Source organism: Halichondria panicea, chromosome 15 (genome assembly GCF_963675165.1).
Source record: "Halichondria panicea chromosome 15, odHalPani1.1, whole genome shotgun sequence".
NCBI classification, from domain to species: Eukaryota; Metazoa; Porifera; class Demospongiae; order Suberitida; family Halichondriidae; genus Halichondria; species Halichondria panicea.
The window spans coordinates 2,068,887-2,085,540 of NC_087391.1; the positions used below are offsets into that span (position 1 = coordinate 2,068,887).

Genomic DNA, 16,654 nt, shown 5'->3' on the forward strand with positions numbered 1-16,654 from the left:
TACATATTGGGACACACAGAACAGTACTGTAGTAGTATATTAGTATGAGTGACAGGCAATTCTTGCAGGCACAGAGCAAACCATACAAATAAAGGGGTGCTAGAAGCTGAGATTGTTAGTGTCATTGATGTTCTTCATGTTGGAGACACTCTGAACTAAACAATTCCATGTTGCAGCTTTATCAGAGACAGGAGTGCCTGGGGTGCTTCTCACAGGGATCTTGGAGACAGGAGTGCCTGGGGTGCTCCTCATAGGGATCCTGGAGACAGGATCAAGAGTGCTTCTCACAGAGACAAGATCAGAGTGCCTGGGATGCTTCTCACAGGGATATTAGAGATAAGAGTACTTGAGGTGCTTCTTATAGGGGTCCTATTACCTTCAGGTCCTGACAACTTGGCCATAGGGGTACCTCCAGTAGGAGAAAAGGCTTACTTTGCTCTAGCTCAATATGTAGAGGTTATAAAGAAAGAAAAGATGAATCGTTCAAAGAATGTAATTAAAAGGTCGCGATAATTAGCTAATTAGAGCTAAGGTTAATTGTGTCCTCCCTCCTCTGGACTGGATCTTGGCGGATCTAGCTAGTATGGGTATTATGTGCTGATAGGGTTAGGTCCAGTAACCATCGTAGAGACACCAAACACAACTAGCTATCAACAGATTCAGCGACAGAAACCGTGCAGAAATATTGTCTCATAAATTAGTCGCCCTCTATAACATAGACTCGTGATTAGGCCGCCCAACTTTTAGAGGGCGGCTAAAATAAAGACTAGCAGAAGTACAGAAATTGCTTTTTGTTTTTGCTGACTCGGCAGTAGAACACGACTACCGGTAGCTTGTATGGCTATTATGTGCTGATAGGGTTAAGTCCAGTAAACCATCACAGACACCAAACACAACTAGTTGTCAACAGATTCAGTGACAAGAACTGTGCAGAAGCATTGTCTCATAAATTAGTCGCCCTCTTTAACATAGACTCAGCCGCCCAACTTTTAGAGGGCGGCTAAAATCGTGCACGCAGTACGTCAGACCTCCTTGATTTTATATGCAGCTTATGCATGTATGGGTGTACGGAAAGCGACTACAGACCTTTGCAGAGTTCTTGCAACTCGATGTCTAGAGCGGAAGTGCCTGTCACGTGAACCATTACATAACAAGATTGAATTCTGGCTCATTCCTAACCAATTTTTCTCCAATAAAGCCTATTTAATTTTGTTAAACTGGGAAAAATTCGACCTATATAGGAGGAAGGCTTTGAACATGAACAGCTAGCTAGCTGATGAGTATTTCCAATCGTTTTGTGAGTTACTATTAGTCACACAGCCTGTGTCACAGAACTATATATCCAGCTGGAGCTAAGGCTTAGCTTTAAGCTTTTACTGTCTATGACTAGACTCTCAACAGCTTGCAGCAACACAAAATGAGCGGGCAGGCTGGGGCAAGCCACTTCATATAATACTGGGAAGCTACAATCCTATTTCAGACTTCTCTGAATAACTAGTAACAAGTAATTTAGTGATGCATCTTGAGAACTCAATGTAAAAAACTTGCCTCACTCAGCAATGTTGGGCTCACGTGATGTTGTGTGGCTTTAATGTACATGAATATCACGTGACGGTAACTTCCGCTTTAGACGTCGAGTTGCAAGAACTCTGCAAAGGTCTGTAAATATGGCGCAATATTAGTGCCAAAATTAGAGTATATACGTATTTGTATCTAGGGGGTACTCTTTTTGTAAACTGGTATAGAAAATAAACATTCAGGGGCACACTTTTTAGTGTAGACTATCACTTGGAGGTAATCTTATCACTTTAGGTACACAAATAATTCTTTTGAGGGTACCTGCTCTTCCATGAGTACCCTAAAATATATTTTCCGTACTGAACTAAAAAGAGTACCCTCAAATAAAAAGAGTACCCTCAAAATAAAAAGAGTACCCTCAAATAAAAAGAGTACCCCCAAATAATTTCTGAGGTTAAAGTTCACGTACTTTAACCTCTACTTGTATTTCTATTTAGAGCACATCCTTAGACTTCAAGTACCTTTTTGTCCATGTAATAATTATTACTTAGCACCATAATTATAATTTTTTTATCTAGTCTCATAAAAATTAATAATAAACATCAATTTTTGGTAGTCCCTTAGAACACTTATTGTAATCAATCATAAGGGATCTGATGAAGGCCTTCCCACTTCTTCAGAAGCTAAGGTAGCCGGTGTACAAAATCTGCTCGCAACTGTATGGTCTTGCCACCAGCATGTCCTCTAAAGATAGCGTGTGCTACATAGCCCAGGGCTTCTGCCTCTGTTTGACTCAACGAGCCATCAACAATATCAGTCAACAGTTCTCTATAAATCAGCTATCAGCAGCTTCCACACCAGACTTCCAAGGGACTGTTCAATAACCTTAATAATAATTGCTCACAATTCTAAGGGGCGCTCTAAATAGAAATACAAGCCACACCTCTAAGTAGAGGTTAAAGTGCGTGTACTTTAAACCTTAGAAATTATTTGGGGGTACTCTTTTCATTTGGGGGTACTCTTTTTATTTGATGGTACTCTTTTTATTTGAGGGTATACTCTTTTTATTTGAGGGTACTCTTTTTAGTTCAGTACTCTTCAGGTCATTATAATATGGAAGAGTAGGTACCCTCAAAAGAATTATTTGTGTACCTAAACTGATAAGAGTACCCCCAAGTGATAGTCTACACTAAAAAGTGTACCCCTGATGTTTATTTTCTATAAGTTTACAAAAAGAGTACCCCCTAGATACAAATACGTATATACTCTAATTTTGGCACTAATATTGCGCCATATGTAAATACAGGAATATGTCCAATGTCCACCTTTGAACCTTGCATATAAAATCACGTTTTAATGGTAAAAAACCGTTAATATTCAAACTATCAAATCACTATTTTCTTCAGAGCTTGAGAGATGAGAGCTAGCTAGGGCCTGGGGCTAGGGGGAACAGACTGCAGTCGTTGCTAGCCTCCTTGTGGTGAACCATGTATCCTCTACTATCTATGGCACAAGTAAGATAAAATTAGGTAGATTAGGTAAATTAATAGGTATCTAGTCTATAAAATTATAATTATATCATCTCAGTACAGTACATGCAGTATACACAATAGCTAGCTGCATGGTACATGGTATGGTGTAGATACATGTCTGATGTAGATCTAGTATTAGTAACGCTTGTTTGTAAAGACAGGACCCTTCGCACCACCATCACTCTTGTTTCTTCTTTTCCGCTATATGTCCATTTACTCCATACGTTTCATACTATCTCACTTGTAATTGTTGTTTCACCATTTCCCAGGCCGTACTGTACAAGTGAAAGCAATCCTTGAGATCTGCAACGTCTTGGTCTACAAAGAGTTTGTCGTTCACTTCTCATTTCTTTCTTTACCCATGTTCCTGTGCATCATTACTGTGTGGCTTGTGCTACACTGAGTACATATTCAAATTTTGAGTGGAGTTCTACTGGGGCTATTGTAGCATTGTCCTTGGGACCGAGGCTATAGGACAAATCGGACTGCTCTGCCTCATAAGTGAAGAGGCGAACACAAATGGCAGAATGTTCCCTCACAATAATGATCGTTTTTTGTGCAATAAAACAATGTTTGCTGTATTAATTTACAACATGTTGGGATGCATGAGCACATTAATTTTAATACAACATGTACCCTGTATGGATCTGCGCTATAGATCTATATAGTATTAATTGAAGATTTAAAGTTTCATGTGCTTCTTGTGCATAATCCTCTGGAGCCACCCCCACATCACAGAATTATAAGGTCAAAGTTCATGGACATAATTATTCTAGGCTCTCGTGGAGTACGTGATCAGACCTTTCCTGTAAAAGAGAACGATAGCTATACAGAGATCTTAGCAAATGAACTGGATATGAATAACAAGTTGAAGAGGACTTTTATCGGTTTGGTACTTCTTTTGATCGGTATCTATATGTATCAATGTTTCAATACATATGCTGTACGACCAGATACTAAGGTACATATCTATTCTATGATTATTCGATCAGCATACATTGACACACGTGCGAGAAATGGTTACAAACACTCTGTTAATACAGTAGTGATTTTTGCAGAGGCCTCTATGGAAATACGCAAACATGGGTTAATTGAAGGCTGCGGTGCTGATTCCATTAATGCTAAAGCTTTTAACCCTATTCCTCTTTACTTTCCGTGGATTACCTATCATTTCCCAAAACTTACTCACGAGGAGATAATGATTGATTGTTACGATCTTGAACTCCATGAAAACAGCACTGCTTTTGTACGTTATCGTCCACTTTCAAACTCAGATATGACGATAACAGCTACTATTGACGTTACATACCCTGCACATAGAGATGACTATAAAGACAAAGTTGTTGTTTGTACGAACTGCTTTGGCAAACCACCTTGGTTAAGTGAGTGGCTAAAATATCAGAAGACTATTGGAGTTGATTTGGTTCAATTATATGTTGAAGAGCAATTTATGAGTGACAATGAAAATCTCAAAATTATTGAAAGTTATATTCAAGAAGGTTTCCTGAAAGTAGAAAATCGTAAAACATATTTCAATACATCACAGATTTACTACCACTCAGAACTTATAAACCATCATGATTGTTTGTATCGCTATCGAGAAGTGTTTGAATTTGCCTTCTTTTTAGACACCGATGACTTTTTTATCCCACGTCTACCTAACAAGACTAATGTACACGACTATGTCAACCAATTTTTTTGTGAGGACAATCAAGTATCAGCTGAATTTGTGTGGCTCAAATATTTTCCGGATTGTGGCTTAACACAACCGTTATCAAATTTGAAAGATGGTAATATAACAAGTTTACTCAAAGTTAAAGAATTCTGGAAGTCACCGGAGCCAAAATTTGTTTGTAGACCAACCCTGACGACATCGATTGGAATTCATTCTACAACTGGAATATTGGGAGGAACAACAATTGTTCATCCACCTGTTGATGTAGCTTACATAGCTCATGTTAGGGCTCACGAATTATTAGGCCTACCAAGTAATGCTGATTGCAAAATTTGACTAATATCACTATGTATCACAGCTAATAATTATAATTAGGCCAATGTTAATCAATGTCTTGTTTCTGGTTTGGGAATCACCTTACCACTATATACCGTATAGCGGGTAATTTTCGGGGAACAAAATATCAACGGTCATCTCATACTTGAGGCCATTTGGGGACACAGGACAATATTTAGTTACACAGCCTTAGCTATATCATAGGTACTATAGAAACACAAGCATGTGACAGACAATATTCACCAGGGAATTTTGTCTAGGGGACAATATTCCCTCGTAAAAATAACAATACTATACCCCCAGATCTAATATCTTGGGGGCAAAATCAAGTAAAGCTGGGATCGGATTAGGTCTGGAGAAATATTGTCCGGGGGGGGGGACAATATTTACTATAGGGAATAACGTCCCCTATCTGAGAATATAGTTCCCCCCCCCTTAAATGGTTGTTACTAGCTCGTTTAAACAAGTCTGAAAAAGTAATGAAGAAAGTCTTGACTCTTGCAGCCTTTCCGTGTGTTCTAGTGGGCATGCTCTTCTTTCCAAAGGCAGATCTGAGTTTTTATTTATAACCTGCTAACTAGGTACCGTATATATATCGGGAAAATTCTGTGGTGCAAATTTTGCACGAGTTAAAAGATGCCCTAGTTTGATTAGACACACCACTGTCGCCAGGTCGAGATATACTGGTGTGTGTGTGTGTGTGTGTGTGCGCGTGTGTGTGTGTGTGTGTGTGTGTGTGTGGTTGCACGACTGATAACTCTCAGTTTATAACAAAAAGTAATGAATGTGTGGGGGTGGGGTTTAGTTAGCATGTTCAATAAACTGACCACAGCCACTAGTATTATGTTGAATTGCTTGGCTCTTAGTAACAATAATTCATATATCACATTTATTCCAGACTGATCCACACACACCTGTGCACCACTAATCTAGCACAAATTATTAATAAATATAGAACACTACAGGAAGTCCAGTTTAGCTATAATAATGTACCCACACTATACAGTGGTGTACCTAACATCAAAGTAGTTCAGAGTTATCACATCACTCCTTCCCCTACAAGAAGCTCGACCCGAGCTTCGGCACATCAGACGTTCCGGGGCTTGTACTCGTCTCTGCAGGGAATAGCGACTGTCAGTGCGGGTTGTACGACCTCATCACTCTCCGTCTGGTCACCTACACAAGCTGACAATCTAGTTGGTTCAAAATCGGATTCAGGGACCGGGTAATCCTCGGCCATAAAGTCTGGGTCTCCACAGTGAGATTCAGCAGACTCGTCGTCTGGGTCACCAAGGGATTCAGCAGGCTCTTCCCCTGGGTCACCAAGGGATTCAGCAGACTCTTCTTCTGGGTCACCGAGGAGGGATTCAGCAGGCTCTTCGCCTGGGTCACCAAGGGATTCAGCAGACTCTTCTTCTGGGTCACCAAGGGATTCAGCAGGTTCTTCGCCTGGGTCACACAGTGCCCTTCTGCAATAACGCTTGAACCCATTTTGGGGGTCTACCAATGGCATGACGACGAGTGCCATACCAAAAATATCCAGCAGGTAGTTCGGGTGGAACTCTCTCTTGATGAACTTGGACAGTTCCTTCTTGGGGGTGATAGACCTTAGCCACTGATATATCAGGGTCTCTACGTTCCACCACACGATAGGGCCCATGCCACAGATGAGACAGCTTTCTTAGCTTGCCTTGCTCTTCTTGAGGGAATTTCACCATGACCCAATCTCCAATTCGGTAGTGACGTTGACGAGCTTTCTTGTCAAACTGTTTTTTATATCGGGTCTGGGCCTTACGCATCTTCTCTTCCGCCAAATGCCTTGAGGTGGACAGAGTTTGTACAAGTTGTTCCCGGTAATCTGCTACTGAGTATGGAAGGTGGGGCTCAGGAGCTAGCAACTCTGCCTCTACAGGAGAACCCAAGTCTCTGCCGTACAAAAGAAATGATGGCTTCTCGCCCGTGCTTTCATGTGGCGTATTCCAGAGGGGACCATACAGATGACGATCCCACTCCTTGCCATAGCGAGAGGCATGTTTCCGCAACATAGATTTGAGTATGCGATTAAAACGCTCGACCAACCCGTCGCATTGAGGGTGGTACGCCGTTAACCGCGTTGTGTTCAGTCAAGCGCTTTACACATCTATCATTAAGTGGGATAGGAGGTTTGTACCCCTATCCGACAGCAAACATTCCGGCACTCCTACAGTTGGCACGATTTCCTTGACCAGAATATCCACGATTTGATGGGCTTTCTGGTCTGGCATCGCATAGACCATTGGCCACTTTGTGAAGTAATCCTGGAATACCAACACGTGTTTGTTACCGTTACTTGTCTTTGGCAGGTCCATGACATCGACTCCAATTATCTGAAAAGGCCTAGACACCTGGATGGGATGTAAGGGTGGTGGTTGATGTCTTCCACTTCCCTTGATCGTGAGACATTCGGGGCAACTCTTTACAAACTTCATGGCGTCTGTATACATGCCTTCCCACCATCAATTCCTGGAGAGGGCATTATACCATCTTTGTCCCGAGAAGTGTCCTCCCACCTGGCTGCGATGGGTCTTGTCCAACAAACCCTTCGTCAATTGTTTTGGCACTACGATTCTTCTCTGACAAGAAGGTTTGGGATCAAGGTGATACAGGATGGCTTCAACAACAGCAAACAAGGGTGCTTGCAAAGCAATCTTCCTTGCTTTCAACGGGGGGTCTTCTGGTAGCACTTGTTCTTCGAGAAACGTGAATGTGGCAACTAGGTTAGCATCCTTTCGCTGCGCACTGCCGAATGATGAAGTTACTCCTGAAACTTCTGCATCTAGATCTGCTGTCAGAAGCTCAGCAATTGTTCTTGAACTCTCCACTTCAGTAGCAGTGACTTTAGTTACCACTGGGTCATCTTCGGTTGTGTCTGCCTCAACTATGGTGTTTGAGAGGGGACTTCGAGATAATGCGTCTGCATTTGCACATTGCTTGCCAGGCCGGTACACAATATCCACTTCCTATACCCGACCCATACACCCATGCAGGTCCACTGTTCTCTCCGGCCTACGTTGTCGTGCCTCACTGGAGTGTGGCAGCATATTAACTGACTGTACTAGGTGTACTCTAACCAGGGGCACTTGTGCGTCAGTACCTACACCGTGGGGATTTTTAAGTAGCTGTCTAAAAGGCTGTACTCTTGAGTGGTGATAATTATAATGCATGATTTGAGAGCACATGAATTGTGTGTGTTCAGTGGTAAGGGATGACGTAAGTAAAATAACTTATACCCTGAGCTGCTCTGGCCAGCTGTGGCCGGGCCATGCCTTGCCTCGAGACCAGGCCTGTGATCTTTACGTATACCTCTCAGCTTTTGAGTTATTGCGCGTGTACAGTGTAACCTCGCGGACCCATGGAGACCCTGGTATATTATAACCTGACTTGCGAGACTATGTACAGTGTATGTTATAATTTTGGCGGGTAATTATTTTTCAAGGGTAGACTCTATAATGAACAGGCACTTTTTGCGGTTGATATTTTCGGGGGGTTGGTGCAATTTGTGAATTGCACATTGACAAAACATAATTATTAGCACTCGAAGATTATACCCGCCATATACATGTACCATATATAGGTAGATATGCATGTGTGTGTGTGTGTGTGTGTGTGTCTGTCCACAAAGTTCCTTACATCAAGATAAATTCCTTACAAATGGCAGACTGTGAGTTGAGTGTGCATTGTTTGCATGCGGTTATACGGGTTGCATGCATGTATATGTGCATGCGCCCTATAAATTCCTTACACATGCAGCGTCTGTTGTGTATACATGCATGTATATACATGTCCTAAAAGTTCCTTACATGAGTATAAATTCCTTACAAATATGTGTGCCGATCACACATACATGCATGCATGCATGCATGTGGGTGTGCATGTGTACATAATTATATATTATATATAATTATATGTCCCTGACAGTTCCTTACATAAGGAGAAATTGCTTACTATAATATAATTATAGTTGCAATTTCGTTGTATATGCATGCATGCATGCATGTGTATGTCCTGAAAGTTCCTTACAATAAGGAGAAATTCCTTACAAGTATATTGTGTATCACATGTGCATGCATGTATGCATGGGTGTGCATCACATGTGTATGCCTGAAAGTTCCTTACATAAGGAGAAATTCCTTACAAATAAATTATGGTGTCCAATTTTATTGTGTATCACATGACTGTAGGTGTGCATCACATGTGTATGCCTGAAAGTTCCTTATACATAAGGAGAAATTCCTTACAAATAAAGTATAGTGCCCAATTTATTGTGTATCACATGTGGGTGCATGTGCATCACATGTGTATGCCTGAAAGTTCCTTACATAAGGAGAAATTCCTTACAAATAAAGTATAGTGCCCAATTTATTGTGTATCACATGTGGGTGCATGTGCATGCATCACATGTGTATATGCCTGAAAGTTCCTTACATAAGGAGAAATTCCTTACAAATAAAGTGTAGTGTCCAATTTATTGTGTATCACATGTGGGTGCATGTGCATTACATGTGTATGCCTGAAAGTTCCTTACATAAGGAGAAATTCCTTACAAATAAAGTACAGTGGTTTTCAGAGTTCTTGCATTCCAATGTCTAGAGCGGAAGTCACTTGTCACGTGATATTCCTACAAATTTTGCTGAGTCAGACAAGTATTTTTACATTGAGTTTTTAATTAGCCTCGACTCCTCCAGCCCCTTGAATAGTGCCTTTCTCAGCGGCCTGGAATCGAGGCTAGTTTTTAATAGACAAAATTACTCCTCGTTACTAAATGTACTAGTTATTCAGAGAAGTCTGAAATAGGAGTGTAGCTTCCCAGTATTATAAGGAACTGGTTGAAGTGGCTTGCCCCGGCCTGCCTACTCATTTTGTGTTGCTGAAAGCTGATGAGTCATACAGACAGTAGAATCTCTCTTAGCTCTAGACATCCAGTCTTGTGTTACTAATAGTAGCTCACAAAACTATTTGAACTGCTTACAATCTCAAGGATAGCTTCAGCGGTGATGCAAAAGGCTTGCAAAGGCTATTTCCAAAGGTTGATTTTCTCCTAAATATGTATTGGAAAAAAATCGGTTTGGAATGAGGTAGAAATTCAATCTTGTTACGTAATGGTTCACGTGACAAGTACTTCCGCTCTAGACATTGCAAATGCAAGAACTCTGAAAACCCCTGTATAGTGCCCAATTTATTGTGTATCACATGTGGGTGCATGTGCATCATATGTGTGTATGCCTGAAAATTCCTTACATAAGGAGAAATTCCTTACAAATAAAGTATAGTGCCCAATTTATTGTGTATCACATGTGGGTGCATGTGCATGCATCACATGTGTATGCCTGAAAGTTCCTTACAAAGGAGAAATTCCTTATAAATAAAGTATAGTGCCCAATTTATTGTGTATCACATGTGGGTGCATGTGCATCACATGTGTATGCCTGAAAGTTCCTTATACATAAGGAGAAATTCCTTACAAATAAAGTATAGTGCCCAATTTATTGTGTATCACATGTGGGTGCATGTGCATCACATGTGTGTATGCCTGAAAGTTCCTTACATAAGGAGAAATTCCTTACAAATAAAGTATATAGTGCCCAATTTATTGTATATCACATGTGGGTGCATGTGCATCACATGTGTATGCCATGAAAGTTCCTTACATAAGGAGAAATTCCTTACAAATAAATTATGGTGTCCAATTTTATTGTGTATCACATGTGGGTGTGCATCACATGTGTGTATGCCTGAAAGTTCCTTACGTAAGAAGAAATTCCTTACAAATAAAATATTAGTGTCCGCATAGTGTATAATTATACATGCATGCATCACATGTGTGTATATATGTTCTGAAAGTTCCTTACATAAAGAGAAATTCCTTACAATGGTTTAATTGGATGCAGGAGCGCAAAGAAGATATTATACAGCTGTTCAACTGACTGACATGCATGCATGCACTAAGAAGATAATTTTACCGATATATACTTATACGTTATGTGCATGCATGTGTATATATTAGCCTCGATCCCAGGCCGAGTTTTCGCTTTTATAACGGTTAGGCGAACCAGTTGTTCGCCTAACCGTTATAAAAGCGAAAACTCGGCCTGGGATCGAGGCTAGTGTATATATATGCATGCATGTATAAATTATATTAACCCTAACCCTCACCCTATATGCATGTTATTTATTGATACACGACGATATAATTATATTTTATACTATTATTAGCACTATATACATGTATATAATATATTCATTACGATCAATCGATAATCGCATGAATAGAGAATATATAATAATTATAATGTGATTAAATGATTTACTGCCATACACCTCAGTCCACCAATGAATGATAATGCTCATATTTGACCGCAATGACGAAATCAGTGCGCCTTACAGTACTGCATGGAACCATACACTGGAAGCAGAGTAGAGGACACAAACCACCAGTAACTGGACACCTTGTCCACCAATGATAATGCTTCATACTTTACCACAATGGCGCACCTTACAGTAGGTTACTGTACTGGAATAGAATATTCTACACAACTAGATCTATAGAGTAACTGGACACCACCTTGACACACCTCACCCATGCACAAAAATCACAATTAATGCTGATTCATCTTGCAACTGCTAGAATATAGGCTATAGTTCATGCCAAGGTTTAGCTAATCAAAGTTTATAGCATATATACACAGTCACTTATAGCTACAGAGATATGGATATTAAGAAGAAGAGAAAACTGCCAAAGAATTTAACTGAAGCATCAAAACAGGCTAGGGCATATACCTTATGTCATCAAGCAAGATTACTGAAGCTTGTGAATTGTTCAAGACTATTGAGCTGCCTGCATCTTCAAAAGACATATCTGAGCATGATATCGCTACGTACCTGGTGGGACGATATGGTATCAACAAGATAGCACGGATATGTTCCGTGCTTTCTGGATTTCCGAAGACACTAAACACCTTCCATGCATGTATCCAAGTACATAGCAAAAGTCACAGATATGGATGATGCACACTTGCTAGCCTCTTTCATTACGATTCATTGTCCACACCTAATAGCCACATTCACATCTATAACCATCCATCACCAACTCTGTTAGCTCCTCCAGTGTCTAACTGCTTTGAATGCCAACGTCAATTGACTTCAAATCATGACTGCATGTGAAGTAAGTAATAAAATATGCACTTTATAGTTTTATAAACTTCTCCAGGTCACCCTTTATATACATACACATTATCTGGTGTGAAGAAATTGCCGAAAGTCACTCTTAGGGTCAACCATGTGGTTTGACTTATAACTATGCGATGTGGGGGAGAAAACAAACCTCTGGCTTTCAATACTATCAGAGCCAGCAAAATTTAATTGAAGTTTATGACACCGTTTTCTTCACTCGGCCTCTCCTAGAATTTCAGTGCTCCCTTGCGTAAGTACATTATGTATAATGCACTGTATATCTATATATATATATAGCGCGGAATTTTGGGTTGACTGCTTACCGGAATCACTCCCATGCAGGTTACGCTTTCTATCTTTGCACCTAACTGCTATATTATATATATATAGCCCTCAAAAACAGTGAAAATTAAGCCCCTCGGCTATGTATATGGTATTATTATAATTATTATAACGGTCATTGCAATCATTTGCTCCTATCAAGTTTTATCACTCCGCAGGAACCACTCATGGGTTTCCTTCCAGGGTTTTAGTGAAACATACAATGACACTCATTCTCTCAACAAGGACCAATTGCAAGGTTTTATGCTATAGTTATATATTAATATAATTATATAAATTCAATTATATACACATGGCTTGCATCCGTATTAATTTTACTTCTTGTTAATTCAGCCATGACAGAAAAGATTGCAGCAGATGCATTCTACAATGGAGAGATTGAGAATGAAAATAGGTTTCTTGTATACTAGCAACCAATCCTACTTTTTCCCTAAGTCATTTCACCTTCAAACGAGACAGTGACAGAGAGGAAACAATGGAAATGATTGAAGCAATTCGCTCATGCAGTATATACCCTCACTGTGAAACTGCATGACTGCACTGCTGTTTGCAAGAAAAGAGGAAAGTTTTTCTCTCTAACACTCATAATAATAATAATATATATATATATACATTCAATATGCTATTATCATTATAATAATAGGTTGTGGCACTCTGTGGGTTACTGACGGGATTGGGAAACTTGTTTTTCCACAGACTGAAGGTAAATGCACAAAAATTATCATCCAAGTCCTGCAGCATAGATTCAGTATTTTATATTATTATTGTCATCGTTCACAGTATGTTGTGGACCGAATTCCATCAATATCTATGCCAGATGTGTGCACCTATCCGCCGATGCCTGGAAAAGCTTTTTGTCAGGATCATGCACTGCCAGTGTTTGGAGTCACAGGTACCACCAGTACCAACAGATCTCAGGAGTTTTTTGAAGCACTGCAAAGTTCAAAATGGTGAAATAATTACAATAATTATACTGAATAGTCGTATATGCATGATGTGCTATAAAATAATATTACTGCATGTATATATACACTGGAACTTGTATACTATAATTAATAATGATCGATTGTTACGATCTTGAACTCCATGAAAACAGCACCGCTTTTGTGCGTTACCGTCCACTTCCAAACTCGAATATAACAATAACAGCTACTATTGATGTTACATACCCTGCACATAGAGATGACTATAAAGACAAAGTTGTTGTTTTTACGAACTGCTTTGGCAAACCACCTTGGTTACGTGAGTGGCTGAAATATCAGAAGACTATTGGAGTTGATTTGGTTCAATTATATGTGGAAGAGCAATTTATGAGTGACAATGAAAATCTCAAAATTATTGAAAGTTATATTCAAGAAGGTTTCCTGAAAGTAAAAAATCGTAAAACATATTTCAATACATCACAGATTTACTACCACTCAGAACTTATAAACCATCATGATTGTTTGTATCGCTATCGAGAAGTGTTTGAATTTGCCTTCTTTTTAGACACTGATGACTTTTTTTATCCCACGTCTACCTAACAAGACTAATGTACACGACTATGTCAACCAATTTTTTCGTGAGGACAATCAAGTATCAGCTGAATTTGTGTGGCTCAAATATTTTCCGGATTGTGGCTTAATTAATAGATCTATGTAGATCTAGCCTGGCTAGATTTTGTAGCTAGAGGTAATAGATAGATCTAATACTGAACTTATTTTCACTTTATATTTCTAGGACATCAGTCTCCCCAATTCCAACATGTATGACTACTTTTGCTATTCATTTTGCAAACAAAAGGTGGAGCTAGCTCCACTGGCAGTGCTCAGAGTGTGGGGAACTCCCTCGAGCTCTACTCTGATCTGTGCTTGAAAATGGCTACTCTCGACTTAGAAGCTGTGAATGTTCTCTCTGACAGTCCTGAAGGTCCCCTGCCCCTCAAGATACGGGCCAAGGGTGATAATAACTCAGTGGTGTTCCTCAAAGAGTGGGTAGCAACCAACAAAGACTGGCTGGATCAAAAACTACTAGAGCACGGTAGCCACTAGCCTCTCCTCCCATTTTCTTTACATGATCTGTTCCCTTGCTCATTCAGCCAAATGCCCCCCCCCACACACACACACACACACACACCACACACGCGCACATACCCACACTCCATGCACACACGCGCTCAGGGGCCATTCTTTTCCAAGGGTTCAAAGTGAGAGAGGCGATCGACTTCCAGGAGGTGCTCCAACAGTACAACCCACAACTCTCAGATGAGTACAGGGGGACATCACCACGAAAACTACAGCCTGGAACACAGGTGGGCAATAGCAGTTAATATTCTAAAGCTCTATCTATTTAGGGAGGTTACGTACATATTTTTGTCGGACCTTAAATCAACTTGCCAAAATTTATGCATTTCTTTAGAGGCTATCTTTGATGATGCCCATAAGTGCAATAATATCTACATGCAGTCTTAAAGAAAAAGTGTGTAGTTGTAAAAGTTTTAACTTTAAATTTATTCGAAGACTAGTGGCTACCTCGACATGCACTCACAGTACAATGAGTTACTCAGAGTGTACATGTAGTTCTCCCCTATGCAGTACGTGTTCTCGGCCAGTGAGCTCCCCTCGTTCTTCCCCATCCCCCAACACCTTGAGATGGCGTTCCTGCCTGCTCCCCCTCGGACACTGTTCTTCTGCTGTCTGGAGGCACCCACCTCGGCCGGAGGGGAGACCTGTCTAGCTGACTTTGGAAAGGTCTATCAGCAACTTAAACCTGAAGTCAGGCAAAAGTTTGAGGAGAATGGGGTGAGGATTTCTGACAAAATAATGGTTTAGGCTTTTAGAAATTATATCCTTGAGGAATAAGATTTGTCTGTCTGTATTTACGATTGGCTTTAATGCTTTGCTTTCCCCGTTCAAAGGTGATGTACATTCGTAACTATTCTCGCCACAAGAAGCTTATCGGTGACCCCACAAGCCTCAAGGGCTGGCAGGACGTGTTTGGGACCTGTGACAAAGCCGAGGTGGAGAGTGAGCTGAGGAAGAGTAAGTTAGATTTCACCTGGTCTAAGGGAGACCATCTCCACCTAGTGGGTAGGGAATCAGCAGTGGAACCACACCCAGTCACCGGGGAGAAGGTCTGGTTCAACCATGCACAGGTACGTTAGAGCATTGATATTCAGTGGTGAGTGCTATTGGACACTCTACCGTATGATAGAAGGAACAATTAAATTACTTGGGGCTTTTGGCAATCTTTTTTCTATAATCCAGCTGTAGTATAATTGTGTATGTATTTCACTCGCTATGCAATTTGATTGCTTATTTTTGTAGTCATTCCACGCTGCCAACATCCCTGGTGACTTTGCTCACATTTACAAGCGTTTTGGCTCGCTTAAGTACTGGCTCCTTTACTGGCTCACATGTCTACTCAAGTTCATTCTCCTCACATTTCTTGCCCCAAACAAAGTCGGTTTCCACACCTGCTATGGAGATGGTACAGAGATACCAGACGCTCATCTCGACCACGTTAGAGACACGGTGTGGAGGAACCTGGTATTCAATCGCTGGGAGCAGGGAGACGTGCTTATGATAGACAACTTCAGAGTATCTCACGGGAGACAGGTAAGGGAGTGGAGGATGCTTTCATGGCTGTGTATTACATGTATTTTATTTATAATTACAATGACTTATGCATTGGTTACTTGTCTGGTGCTTGTATTCTGTGTATGCGTTTTGTTCCATTGTGATGGTTGTGCACCGTTAAGAAAAATTATCATTGACTAGCTTCATCTCTTGTGTGCATTATGTTAAGTGTTACTGTTGTAGTAATATAACGATTCCCTAATGCACATACACAGCCCTACTCTGGTAAGAGGAAAGTTGTTGTGTCCTGGTCCCAGCCATACCTCAAACAAAGTCACAGAACATGACCTAGCTGAACTGTTTGTGTGTGTGTTCTCTACAACCATGACTGCGTGTGTGTGACTGCGTGTGTGTGCTTTCATTATATCTTTTTGCATATGGAATCCCCCCCTCGAGATATACAATGCAGGATGTGTGCTCTGATT

The 16,654-nt window shown here is 40.5% G+C and overlaps 2 protein-coding genes and 2 long non-coding RNA genes across 4 annotated transcripts; 3 read left to right on the plus strand and 1 right to left on the minus strand.

The window, feature by feature from the left end:
* Positions 1-2,823: 2,823 nt before the first annotated feature.
* Positions 2,824-5,153, plus strand: LOC135349416 (uncharacterized). The gene is made up of 2 exons (XR_010398917.1): positions 2,824-3,032; positions 3,320-5,153. It is a non-coding gene; the product is annotated as an uncharacterized LOC135349416 (long non-coding RNA).
* Positions 5,154-5,948: 795 nt separating this feature from the next.
* Positions 5,949-9,547, minus strand: LOC135349417 (uncharacterized). The gene has a single exon (XM_064547942.1). It carries the CDS (start codon positions 6,719-6,721, stop codon positions 6,149-6,151), a length of 573 nt encoding a protein of 190 aa, XP_064404012.1. The 5' UTR covers positions 6,722-9,547; the 3' UTR covers positions 5,949-6,148.
* A 1,835-nt stretch (positions 9,548-11,382) lies between these two features.
* On the plus strand, positions 11,383-13,125 carry LOC135348962 (uncharacterized). Its single transcript, XR_010398830.1, has 4 exons — positions 11,383-12,262; positions 12,308-12,520; positions 12,771-12,850; positions 12,946-13,125. It is a non-coding gene; the product is annotated as an uncharacterized LOC135348962 (long non-coding RNA).
* Positions 13,126-14,403: 1,278 nt separating this feature from the next.
* LOC135348886 (dapdiamide synthesis protein DdaC-like) lies at positions 14,404-16,612 on the plus strand. Its single transcript, XM_064547265.1, has 6 exons — positions 14,404-14,631; positions 14,772-14,902; positions 15,186-15,392; positions 15,509-15,745; positions 15,918-16,208; positions 16,445-16,612. The coding sequence occupies exons 1-6, from the start codon at positions 14,469-14,471 to the stop codon at positions 16,514-16,516; spliced, it is 1,101 nt and encodes a 366-aa protein (XP_064403335.1). The 5' UTR covers positions 14,404-14,468; the 3' UTR covers positions 16,517-16,612.
* Positions 16,613-16,654: the final 42 nt, after the last annotated feature.